At 37.1% G+C, this 13,768-nt stretch overlaps 1 protein-coding gene across 1 annotated transcript; it reads left to right on the top strand.

Moving 5' to 3' along the window:
* The first annotated feature begins 776 nt into the window (after positions 1-776).
* Positions 777-13,509, top strand: Dhc62B (Dynein heavy chain at 62B). Its single transcript, XM_089638513.1, has 2 exons — positions 777-905; positions 1,858-13,509. The coding sequence occupies exons 1-2, from the start codon at positions 777-779 to the stop codon at positions 13,507-13,509; spliced, it is 11,781 nt and encodes a 3,926-aa protein (XP_089494639.1).
* The last annotated feature ends 259 nt before the right edge of the window (positions 13,510-13,768 follow it).

Below are 13,768 nucleotides of genomic sequence, written 5' to 3'. Positions count from 1 at the left end.
ACATTTTGTGGGGAGCACTCATGTAGAATTTTTGTGTGGGGAATTATTATGTTTTACAGAAATTCTCTAACAACCCCCCCCCCCCCATGGATTTCGAATAATAAAAGGGGGAATCAAGCTCACACCGTTGGCAACACTGACCAGTATAGTGTTGCGGCCCGCGTAGCTTTACAAACATACGAATGTGGCCCGCAGAAGAAAAAGGTTGAGTATCACTGGGTTAATTGATCGATGTTATAAATAAATGTTACATATATTATCGTTAATTATTACACCAATGAAATATTATTCACATTTATTAAATGAACATATTATTCATTATTATTATTAGTATTTATTGCATACATGTAATGTTGTAAATAATTATATTATATTTTATAATCACCACATTATCCACTTATGTTAAGATAGGTTTTTGGAAGATGTTATTGATTAAACAATGAAAATGTACTAATATCCACATCTGTCGTTGCATTTCTGCTTTGTTAGGTTACTAATGTAAACAAAACACTGAATTGTTTTGTGTTTGTCAAAACTAATCACATAAAAATCTAATATTTATATTGTCTTTTATTTTCTAGACAAGTAGTTAAGAACTTACATTATTAATTATATTATTTCACTAAATAAAGAGTACATTTGAATGTACATAGAATGATTTTCTCCAACTGTTTTCATCAAACATATAACTGTCATGATGTGTATTAAATAATGATCTATAATGTGAAAAATATTTATATTTAACTGCCGAAAAGTCTTCAATTAACAATAAAATCATGGCGAACCGGGAACTTTTGAAAATGTTAGAACCCAAAGTGAAAATACCCAAAATGAAGCCTCCACCAGACATACACATGTTCGACAAACTACCCATCAAATTGCCGCCCCCATATAGTCAAAGAAAGGTAACCTATTATTATTATATTTTTCCAAAAACCATTCAAAAATGTTTAATGCTTTACAAGGATGGTTTTTCTACAAAACTTGAACTACCATTAAAATATTTTCAAGTGATGTTTTGCATGATTTATTTTGGACTTTTCTCTTATTGGAGTTTTCCAATTAGTTGGTCCAAATTTATGTAAGAACTGTATATTTTCAAAAAATATACTTGGCAAAATATTTGAGACATCATCAAAATTAATCATACTTCTTCTTCTTCTTCTTCGATGGCGCTACAGCCCATATCGAGCTTTGGCCTCCTGAAATTAATCATACACATAACCAAAATTAAATACGAAATCAGTCTTTGTTTAATTAATGTAGAAATGGACATGGTAAAAACGCACTTCCTTTTGATCTAAATAATTAATTAAAAATATGTGCAGGTTCGATAGTTGTATTAACTGACTAAATTATAAATTTGCATGTTAAAAATATATAACTTTCCAATATTCTACCACACGTAACTATGAAAAAAAATAATCTTAATTGTGGGACATGACAAAAATGCAATGTACAAACTTTGGCTAAAATGCCCCCCCCCCCATACATAATTATTGTTATTTTTGTAACTCAGGAATAAATAACGAAAAATGCCCACTATTATTGTACACAGGTTCCTATTTTTATAATTTTGTAATTACCTACTGTTACTAACTCTGTACCGTGTATGTTATGTTTATTGATGTTACGTTATGTTATGTTATGTTTATGTTGTATAATCATCTGTATATTTATATTCTGTCATTTGTTGTATATGTTTATAAGAAAAAAAATGTTAATTGTGTATGACCAAGATCACCCTTAATGGGAGAAAGCCAAAATAAATAATAATTAAAAAAATAGCTCAGGAATTTGAATAAGTTACGCCAGTGATTATGTAAAAATTGAATAATTTTTTTATGTTGTTTTTAGGCAAGGGAGAAAAAGATGAAAGAGTTTCTTAAAGAGAAAGCTTACGAAGTACGAAGGAGTGTGGAGAAAGCTCCGTTAAAACCATCTGATGTGGAGTTTTATCCAGAAGAAATTAAAGAATATATGAAAAATCTACAGGAATGCGCCAACTTTCTTGTACCTCCACCAATGCTTAAAGCCTGGGAAAACAAGATCCTAAAGATGGTTCCAAAAAAACTTAAAATAAAATTCCCCAAAACAGTCAATGAAATTCTCAATGAAAGTAAAGATGCGTGGAACCAAAGTTTGCATGATTTAGCTGTTAAATCCAAAATCAGAGATGTTCCTGGGGTGGAAAGAATTCGTTATCAAGAAAAACCATTCAAATATGGAGGAAAAACTCCAAACTATGAAGCATTTTTAAAAACAAGGAAATATCTGACACAGAAGTTGTACACCGTTCATCCGTTTATTTGCTATGTCCAAGAGAGCTCTGCAAAAATGTTTCCACATCATTTATTGGATTTTGACATTTACCGAGGAAAGGGGATGATCGAGATGGATGTTTTAAAACAATCTATTGATGAAGACTTGTTGGAAGCGGAATCTATATTGACAACTATTTGGTATCCATACATGGTGACTTGGTTGAAGGTCCCGCGCTGCCTCAATGATGTGCCGATGAAGAAAAGAATGCACCTGTTAAATTGTGCCTCAGTATCGATCGCAATGAAAATAACAGAGTTGATGCGAACCTCAATAGATTACGTAATTGATATTATTGGGGAATCCCAACGCACACCGCAGATTATAATGGAATTAGACTTTGACAAAGACCTGATATTGATTCCTTCTTTTCTTGACATATCTGCTATGTATCACAGCGTAATAGATGCCATAGCTTCTGTAACTCAGAAACTTCTTCCTCTTGAACGTTGGCTTAATTTACCAACTAATTATGATTATTTACCTATTAAATTGAATGATTGGTCCCTGCAAGATAGCCACAAACGCCTACAAATAAGCTTGGACCGTGTTTTTCAACCCGTCAAAGAATACATGGAAAATATCAAAGTAATGTACAGTGTTCTTTTTAGAGATTTCGATGAAGAAAATGTTATCGTAGGATACGGTGAAGAATTTGATGAATCATGTGAAAGAATCAAAGGTTTCCAGGATATGTTCGATGAATTATCGGCGGCAATGGCAAATGAATACTTCGATGTAGGTAAAGTTAATCAAGATAAGATGATTGAAGGGCTAAAAGTTTCCGCTGTAAAATGTCAGGATGAAATATTGCATTTAATGTGTCTGGCTCATATGAAAGAAAACATGAGCATTTGTGCTGGATTTGAAGATATTGCAGTAAAAGCATTGGTCATTCCCACAACTGCAGCTGAACTAATTGAGAGTGGTTTATATTGCTTGCATGCCAAAACGGTTTTAATTACAGATTTAACGGAGCGAATCACTGAGTCTCTTATTATCTTGAGCAAGTTGATTGAATTGACAGAACTTACACCTGAGCATGTTGAACTGAATAATAGAACCATTAATTGGTTGAAAGCGATTAAACCGATTTTGGATAAAAACGCGAGCAGCTTTGAAACATGCAAATTTGAAATGGAAGAAAATCTACTTGCGAAGACTGGCCAATTAAATAAAAGATTACTAGAACTGATGCCGTATCTACTGCTATTAGATGATATGGATGACATCAACAACACACTGTTTTACTTAGAAGATATCCGCAGAATGATTCATTGGCTAGACGACTGTGAGCGGAAGATGGCGTGGATTAATCACGAAGAGAGTGTCTTTGGTTTTCCCATTTCCCAATATGCGGACTTGGATGAATTGAAGGGTTACATCATACCTTTTTATGAATTGATATATTTACTGCACAAGTGGAGGCGCAGTTACTACACCTGGATGGATGGCGTCTTTGAATACATTGACAATGCTTTGGTAGAGGAACAGCACGAAGAGTACTACAAAGAATTCTTGAAGCTCTCCAAGAATTTCAAAGTTAAAATAAAACAACAAATAGCAGAAAATAATGAAAGGAGATTCAAAGGATTTGTAGAAGACCCAGACCCTATGAATTTACCAGCTCCAATGAAATTATGTGCACAGGCACTGAAAGAGTTAAAGGAATGGAGACCCAATGTCCAGGTTGTTAATATAATGTGTAATTCTGCCCTCCGTCAGCGGCACTGGGATGAGATGTCAGAAATTGCAGGCTTTGATTTAACACCCGATGCAGGAACTACTATTAGAAAAATTATAGCTATGAATCTTTGGGACGAAATGGAGCAGTATGAAATTATTAGTATGGGTGCTTGCAAAGAGTTGGCTCTCATTACAGGTCTGGAGAAAATGCAGTCTGAATGGGTAAACGTTAATTTCAAAACGAATCCCTACAAAGATACCGGAATCCAAATATTAACTGCATTAGATGACATACAAGCCATTTTAGATGATCACATTGTTAAAACAATCGGCATGAGAGGTTCTGCTTTTGTAAAACCATTTGAAACAGAAGTGAAGGCCTGGTATGACAAATTAAATAGGATCAATTCTTCAATAGATGAGTGGGGAAAAGTACAGAGCCAATGGCTTTATCTGTTACCGATCTTCTCATCTAAAGACATCATAGCTCAGATGCCCGAAGAAGGGATCATGTTTCAAGAAGTAGACGGCACATATAGACGCTATATGGCGATTGTGGCAAAGAATCCTAAAGTTCTTGAAACAGCGGGAGGTTTCGGCCTATTGGAAGGGATGAGAACGGCCAATGGTTTGCTTGAAAAGATTAACGATGGAGTAAACAATTATTTGGAGAAGAAAAGATTGTTTTTCCCCCGTTTCTTCTTCTTATCGAACGATGAAATTTTGGAAATTTTATCAGAAACTAAAAATCCTTTGCGAGTACAGCCTCATTTAAAGAAATGTTTTGAAGGTATTAACAAACTGGAATTTGATTCTGAATTGAATATTTTAGCAATGATAAGTAAGGAAGAGGAGCATGTGGAACTTTGTGAACAGATATCCACAGCTGCGGCGAGGGGTTCCGTGGAGAAGTGGTTGGTACAAGTAGAAGAACAAATGATACGAGCCATTCGGACAGAAATTGAACTCAGCTACTCCGAATATCCTACCATAACTCGGGAAGAATGGATTACTATATGGGAAGGAATGGTTGTTTTATGTGTCTCCCAAATTTATTGGGCCCAAGATATTCATAGTTGCTTGAAGACACATAAATTGAATGAGCTAATTAAATTTTCCGCAACATTGTTAAAGCAGCTCAATAGCATTGTTACTTTGGTGAGGTCTCCAAAACTCACAAATTTGGCAAGAATTTCTATTAAAGCATTGATTGTCATAGATGTACATGCCAAAGATGTTGTTCAAGAATTGATTGATAAAGAGGTGATAGAAGAAACAGATTTTAACTGGCTAGCACAGTTACGGTATTACTGGGAGAATGAAGATGTGGCTGTTAAAATAATAAATGCTGTGGTTAGGTTTGCGTATGAATATCTGGGTAACTCTGACCGTCTAGTGATAACACCACTCACGGATCGTTGTTATCGAACCCTCATAGGAGCTTACTACCTTCACCTGAATGGGGCACCCGAAGGACCCGCAGGAACGGGGAAGACAGAGACCACCAAGGATCTGGCAAAGGCTCTCGCAGTTCAATGTGTGGTCTTCAACTGTTCCGACGGCCTAGATTATAAGGCCATGGGAAAATTCTTTAAAGGGTTGGCTTCAGCCGGAGCTTGGGCATGTTTCGATGAGTTCAACCGAATAGAAGTGGATGTGTTGTCTGTCGTTGCTCAGCAAATCCTCTGTATAGTACAAGCAGTGCGCCAACATGCAGAGACTTTTCTATTTGAAGGCACAACGCTAAGGTTGAATCCGGCTTGCTATGTTTGTATTACCATGAATCCTGGTTATGCAGGAAGGTCTGAGTTGCCAGATAATCTCAAAGTGCTGTTTCGCACTGTAGCCATGATGGTGCCAGACTATGCCATGATAGGGGAGATTTCTCTTTACTCTTATGGATTTATTGATGCCAGAAATTTAGCCATAAAAATTGTGACAACATATCGCTTATGCTCTGAACAATTGTCTTCTCAGAATCATTACGATTATGGAATGCGCGCTGTAAAAACTGTACTTTCAGCATGTGGCAATATAAAGAAAAAATTCCCTGATGAAAATGAAGGTTTATTGTTGCTCCGCTGTCTAACAGACGTTAACTTGCCAAAGTTTTTGTCTTTTGATGTTCCACTGTTTCAAGGTATAATTTCGGACATCTTTCCAGGTGTGTCTCTACCTGATCCAGATTATGCAAAGTTGATAGACTCCTCGGAACAAGTCTGTAAAAATCTAAATCTAGTACCGACAGAGTCATTTTTGTTGAAAATTATTCAAACGTTTGAGATGCTGATTGTTAGACACGGGTTCATGTTGGTGGGTGATCCATTTTCTGGTAAGACAAGTACACTTCAAACGTTAGCCGATGCCTTTTATTTATTCAGTGATCATAAATTTTGTACTCTGTACAGAGTTATCAATCCAAAAGCTGTAACCATCGGACAACTGTATGGAGCCTTTGATCCAGTGTCTTATGAGTGGACAGATGGAGTTGTAGCCACGACCTTCAGGGAATATGCAACGATGGATGATAATAATAAAAAGTGGATAATCTTCGACGGTCCTGTGGATGCTGTATGGATAGAAAATATGAACACTGTTCTAGATGATAATAAGAAGCTGTGTCTTACATCTGGAGAAGTGATAGCTATGTCAGATACAATGTCAATGATATTTGAAGTGATGGATCTGTCACAAGCTTCCCCGGCTACAGTGTCTCGCTGTGGGATGATCTACATGGAATCTGCTACCTTGGGCCCCATGCCTTTTGTCAAATCCTGGATTAACAAGTGTAATCCGTACTGGAAAGACGACAATGAACTACTTTTGTACGACATGTGTGAATGGCTCTTCCCTCCAACGCTAACATTTGTGAGAAAGTTTTGCCAGCAGATGGTTAGTGGAGGGGAAATTAACTTGGTTATTACAACACTACGTCTCATAGAAATGTTAATGGATGATGCTATTGCGGGAGAGGAAGACTCTCGGTACATCAAGACATGGCTCCAAGCTTCATTCATCTTCTCTGTTTGTTGGGGCATAGGCGGTCTACTCACTACAGATTCCAAAGAAAAGTTTGAGGAATATTATAGAGAGTTCTGGAGAGGAGAGATGCCTATCCCCGAAAGTTTGGAAAAGATTGACGTGTCCATACCGACTGAAGGGACATTTTACGATTATGTGTACCAGTATAAACAAAAAGGTTGTTGGAAACCATGGAGTGAGATATTGAAAAATGCTAAATTGATAGAGACAATCAATTTGCAACAGACTGTTATTCCTACATTGGATACAGCAAAATATTTATTCCTCTTAGATTTACATGTTCGATATAAAAAACCTTGGCTCATTATCGGGCCCACCGGAACAGGAAAAAGTTTTTACATCCAGAATTATATGATGACACAATTATCTTTAAATCATTACATGCCCATATTTATTACATTTACTACAACAACATCAGCCAATCAAACCCAAGATTTGGTAATTACTAAATTACTCAAAAGAAAAAACAATATCTACGGTCCCCCGAAAGGGAGCCTCGCAGTAATTTTTGTAGATGATATGAATATGCCAGCTAAAGAAGTATATGGGGCGCAACCGGCTATTGAGATTTTACGCCAATACTTCGATCACAAACATTGGTATAATTTAAAAACTACAGAGAAGATTTTGATTTTGGATGTACTATTGTTGGCGGCTATTGGCCCAGTGGGAGGGAGTAAGCAATTGATATATGCTAGGCTTTTACGTCATTACAGTATGGTTGCCATCAATGAATTTTCTGATGAAACCATGACTAGGATATTCACTAATGTTCTTCAAATAGCAATGAGACGAAATGGGTTTGGTAATGATGCAATGCCGTCCATCATGGCAATAGTGGCCGCAACTATGGACATGTATCAGTCTGCCATGAGAGATTTGCGTCCCACTCCTGCCAAATCCCATTACATATTTAATCTGCGAGATTATGCCAGAGTCATACAAGGTTGTTCACTTATAAAGAAAGATTCGGTGGATAATAAAAAAGTTTTCATTAAACTGTGGGTACATGAAATACTTCGAGTATTCTATGACAGACTTACAGATGACGAAGACAGAGCTTGGCTCTTTAAAAAATTGCAGAAATTGACGAGAGATTACTTCAAAGAGTTTTTTGATGCTGCTCTTGATAATTATTTAAATGATCAAGGTGTAGTAACTGAGGAAACCCTCAGAGGCTTGATGTTTGGAACCTATTTTGATCCGGATGCTTTAGACGATGAGAAAAAGTATGAAGAAATACCCAGTATTGATGCATTTCATAAAAAAGGAATTGACTCACTAGAAGAGTATAATTCAATGAGTAAAACTAAAATGAACATAGTATTGTTTCAATATGCTTTAGAACATTTATCAAAGATTTGTAGAATATTCTCAATGCCGGGAGGAAGCGCTCTGTTGGTGGGAGTGGGAGGCTCGGGAAGACAATCCTTGGCAAGGCTGGCCAGCAGTATGACAGGTAAAATCCTGTTCCAACCGGAAATAACCAAGAGCTATGGGCTGCGGGATTGGAGGGAAGATATTAAGAAAGTGCTCAGGCAATCTGGCGGCTTGGGTAAAGAAACTAGCTTCTTATTCACTGAGGGACAGATTCAGGAAGAAACATTCATTCAAAACATTGATAGCTTACTCAACTCGGGTGAGATCCCCAACCTGTACGAATTGGATGAGAAACAAGAAATCTTAGAACTTGTGAGATTAGCTGCTCAAGGAGGAAATAGAAATTTGGATGTGAGCGCTCTGGAAGTGTTTGCATTTTTCATTGCAAGGTGCAAAGCAAAGCTTCACATAGCTTTGTGTTTTAGCCCCATAGGAAGCTCATTCCGCAATAGGTTAAGGTTATATCCATCGCTAGTAAATTGTTGTACTATTGATTGGTTTGAGAGCTGGCCAGAGGATGCCCTAGAAAAAGTAGCTAATCACTATATGAATGATGTTAATTTAAGTGATCAGGTTAAAACCTCATCTGTTGTGGCGTGTAAATATTTTCATGTGGATGCTCGTAGAATATCAGATGAATTTTTCGCTTTGTTTTCAAAAAAGACTTATGTTACCTCAGCCTCCTATCTTGACTTGATAAAATCATTCACTAAGTTGACTAATAAAAAGCAAAAAGAATTACGTGCCGCTAAACAAAGATACGTTAATGGTCTGGATAAACTGAATTTAGCTGCAGAAGCAGTTTCAGTAATGCAGCATGACTTGAATGCACTCAAACCACAGCTCATCATAATGGCTGCTAAAGGAGCAGAAATGATGGCAGAAATAGAGAAAGAAACTATAGAAGCGGACAAAGCTACAGTTCAAGTGCGAGAGGATACAAAAGTGGCAAATCTACAAGCTGCAGATGCTCAAGTTTTGAAGAAAGATTGTGAAGCTGATTTGGCTTTAGCTATTCCTATCCTTGAAGATGCAATAGCAGCTTTAAACACATTAAAACCAGCGGACATCACGTTAGTGAAGTCAATGAAGAATCCTCCTGCTGCTGTTAAACTGGTGATGGCTGCTGTTTGTGTCATGAAAAACATTCCCCCTGATAAAATCCCTGATCCAGATAACCCAGGAAAAAAGATCTTTGACTTCTGGGGTCCGAGTAAGAAATTATTAGGTGATATGGCTTTTTTACCAAATTTGAAAGAGTTCGACAAAGATAATATTCCCGTTGCAACTATGATTAAGATCAGAAAGGAATATCTACCTCATAAAGATTTTAAGCCCCATATAATTGCTAAAGCTTCTACTGCGGCTGAAGGTTTATGTAAGTGGGTAATTGCAATGGACATGTATGACGCAGTGGCCAAAGTTGTAGCTCCTAAAAAAGCCAAACTGCAAGCTGCAGAGGATGAGTTTGCTGCAACAATGGCCATTTTGGATGAAAAAAAAGCGATGGTGGCTAGGCTTGAACAAAAAGTAGCAGATTTAAACTTGGCATTGGAAGAGGCCAATGCTAAAAAACAAATGCTTGAAGATGAAGTTGAATTATGTATCAACAAATTGTACCGGGCTGAAAAGTTAATTGGTGGTTTAGGTGGAGAAAAACACAGGTGGACTGCAGCCGCTGAGAATTTACAAGTTCTTTATGACAATTTAGCAGGTGATATACTTTTGTCTTGCGGTATAATAGCTTACCTCGCTCCATTTACTATGCCTTTTAGAATTGCCACAATTTCAGATTGGAAAAATATCACTAAGAAGTTGAATATTCCCTTTTCAGAAGATTATGTGTTTGCTAAAGTATTGGGAACAGATATAAAAATACAGAACTGGTATATAGCCGGGCTCCCCAGAGATCAAATATCAACAGATAATGCAATTATTCAAGACACGTCTATCCGCTGGTCTCTGCTTGTGGATCCGCAAGGACAAGCTAATAAATGGATAAAACGAATGGAAAAGGCAAACGACTTATCAGTGACCAAACTGACTGATCCCAATTACATGAAAATTTTAGAGCCATCTTTAGAATATGGAATGCCAGCATTGATTGAAAACATTTTGGAAGATCTTGAAGCGCCGTTGGATCCAATACTAATGAAAAATACATATATTCAAGGAGGTAAAGCTTTTATAGCTCTGGGTGAAAATGTCATAGAATATAGTCCTAAATTTCGGTTGTATATGACGACGAAACTCAGGAATCCTCATTACCTTCCTGAAGTCTTCAATAAAGTAACACTTATAAACTTTGCTTTGACAGTTGATGGGTTAGAAGACCAACTGCTTGGTATAGTGGTGGCAAAGGAAAGACCCGATTTACAAGAGAAAAGAGAGAAGCTTATTGTGGAAAGTGCCGAAAATAATACAGCATTAAAAAATGTTGAAGATAGTATTTTGAGGACTTTACAAGAATCCAAGGGTGATATTTTAGAAGATGAAGGAGCGATAGAAATTCTCGACTCGTCGAAAATCTTGTCTGATGACATTTTAATTCGACAAGAAGCCACTAAAGAGACAGAAGCTATGATTGAAGAGTTTCGCCTGCAATACAGACCCATAGCAACACATTCTGCTGTGATATACTACTGTGTCACTGATTTGCCCAATGTAGACCCTATGTATCAATATTCTCTGGTTTGGTTCATCAACCTTTATATCCTCTCCATCGAAACGGCAAATAAATCCAAGATTTTAGAAAAGAGACTCAAATTTCTGCGGGACGCCTTTACATATAATTTATATTGTAATGTTTGCCGATCTCTGTTTGAAAAAGATAAATTAATGTTCTCATTCTTATTATGTTCAAAAATAATGCTAGCTACGCATGCAATAGATCCTGCTGAATTTAACTTTTTACTAACTGGGGGAATATCTGTCGACAATCCATTTCCAAATCCAACAACTTGGCTCTCTACAAAGTCTTGGGATGAAATATGTTGTTCATCCGAACTTCCTGCTTTCAAAAAATTTAGAGAGTCTTTTACAGATACCATTAAAATCTGGCAGAAGATTTATGATTCCATCAACCCTCACACTGAGAAATTACCTAATCCATGGAATGATTTGTTGACTGAATTTCAAAAATTAATCATTGTACGATGCTTGAGACCAGACAAATTAATAGAAGCGATAACAAGCTTTGTTGAAAAAGCGTTGGGCACAGAATTTGTTTCTCCACCCCCATTCGATATAAAGAAATCATATAATGATTCCAACTGTCTTGTGCCATTAATTTTCATACTATCCCCTGGAGCGGATCCAATGGGCGCTCTTTGGAAATTTTGTGAAAGAATGGGTTATGATAACAAATTCTATTCGATATCTCTAGGCCAAGGACAAGGGCCAATAGCTCAAGCCATGATTGAACAGGCCCAAATAGAAGGTGGTTGGGTGTGCTTACAAAATTGTCATCTTGCGGCGAAATGGCTTCCTGTTCTTGAAATGATCTGTGAAAAATTTGATTTAACTAACACTGATTTGAACTTTAGGTTATGGTTGACAAGCTATCCTTCGGCTGATTTCCCACAATCTGTTTTACAAGTCGGAGTCAAAATGACAAATGAACCACCCACTGGCCTCCAGAATAACTTGCGAAGATCTTATTTATCCGAACCACTAAAGGAACAAGAGTTCTACGAGGGATGCCCTGGGAAAGAAAAGACATTCACTAAACTTCTTTATGGAGTGTGCTTTTTCCATGCTGTTGTACAAGAAAGAAGGAAGTTTGGCCCGTTAGGTTGGAATATTCCATATGGCTTCAATGAGTCTGATTTTCAAATATCCGTGATGCAACTCCAAATGTTTTTAAATCAATATGAAGAGACCCCTTACACAGCCATATCTTACTTGACCGGAGAGTGTAATTATGGAGGTAGGGTAACAGATGATTGGGATAGAAGACTTATCGTCACGGTATTGAAGAATTTCGTCAATGCGGACATGGTACAAAATGCAACCTATACATTTTGTGCTATCAGCTCTCAATACGGTTTACCACGGCGCTGTGAATATCAGGATTATTTAAAGCATATAGACGCTATCCCGGCCATTACACCACCTGAAGTGTTAGGTTTGCACATGAATGCAGGCATATCCAGAGACTATGCCGACTCCATGGCCTTAACAGGGACTCTTTTACTAGTCCAAGGTGGTACGGGAGGAGGATCTTCTGGCGGAAGTTCTGATATATTGCTTGCTCACCTGTGCTCGGATATCTTAGCTAAAATAGCTCCTCCATTTGATTTAGAAGTTGCTAAAGAAAAATTCCCTGTAAGCTATACGGAATCAATGAATACTGTTCTTGTTCAAGAAATGGAGAGGTTCAACAAATTAGGTGCTGAAATAAGATCGTCATTAGTCAATCTTCAAAAGGCTATAAAGGGTTTGATCGTGATGTCCCCACAGCTAGAAACACAAGCAAATGCCATGTTAATCAGTAAAATACCGGTAAATTGGACAAAAGTATCGTATCCTAGTTTGAAGCCGTTAGCTAGTTATGTTCTAGATTTTGTAGAACGGGTTAGAATTTTACAATCTTGGTTTGATTACGGAAAACCTGCTGCATTCTGGCTGTCTGGATTCTTTTTCACCCAAGCCTTTTTGACTGGTGGTATGCAGAACTACGCCAGGTGGAAAAGAATACCAATTGACACTCTCATATTTGATTGCGAAGTTCTCAAGCCCAAAGCTAAAGTGGAGGGCTCTAGGGAATGCATTTATGTTTACGGACCGTTCATTGACGGGGCTAGATGGAATGCCCAAGCGCACATTGTGGATGAACAGCTACCCAAAATATTGAATGAGCCCATCCCTTACTTGAAATTCTTCCCTGTGAAGAAAGTAGACTTTAGTGAGGGTACCAAATATAGATGCCCACTGTATAAGACCATTGAGAGGAGAGGAATTTTAGCTACCACGGGGCACTCTTCCAATTTCGTTTTGTCATTAATGTTGCCTTCTGCTGAACCCCCATCACATTGGGTGAAAAGGAGTGCGGCACTTATTTTACAATTGAGTGATTAAACCTTCCTCTTTCCCTTGAATGGTGTAGGTACCATTCATTATTTATTGACTTTTTTCGATAATGTGACTTGGGATAATTTATTTTAGAGATGTGTTTTTTACTTATATTATTTTTTACTATCATTGAATTGTGTAGATAAAATTAAAAAAATAATTGCTTGATTAAAAAAAATCTTTTTATCTATTATTGTTACAATGTATTTTTGTCAACTGTGGCAACTTTACCAGGGCTGCCAATACATATTTTCTAAAATACCAC

This window comes from Hesperophylax consimilis, chromosome 13 (genome assembly GCF_061612785.1).
Source record: "Hesperophylax consimilis isolate HC1 chromosome 13, BYU_Hcon_1.0, whole genome shotgun sequence".
In the NCBI taxonomy this organism is placed as follows: domain Eukaryota; kingdom Metazoa; phylum Arthropoda; class Insecta; order Trichoptera; family Limnephilidae; genus Hesperophylax; species Hesperophylax consimilis.
The sequence above is the reverse complement of the archived record's forward strand: the minus strand, read 5'-3'. Positions and strand labels throughout refer to the sequence as shown.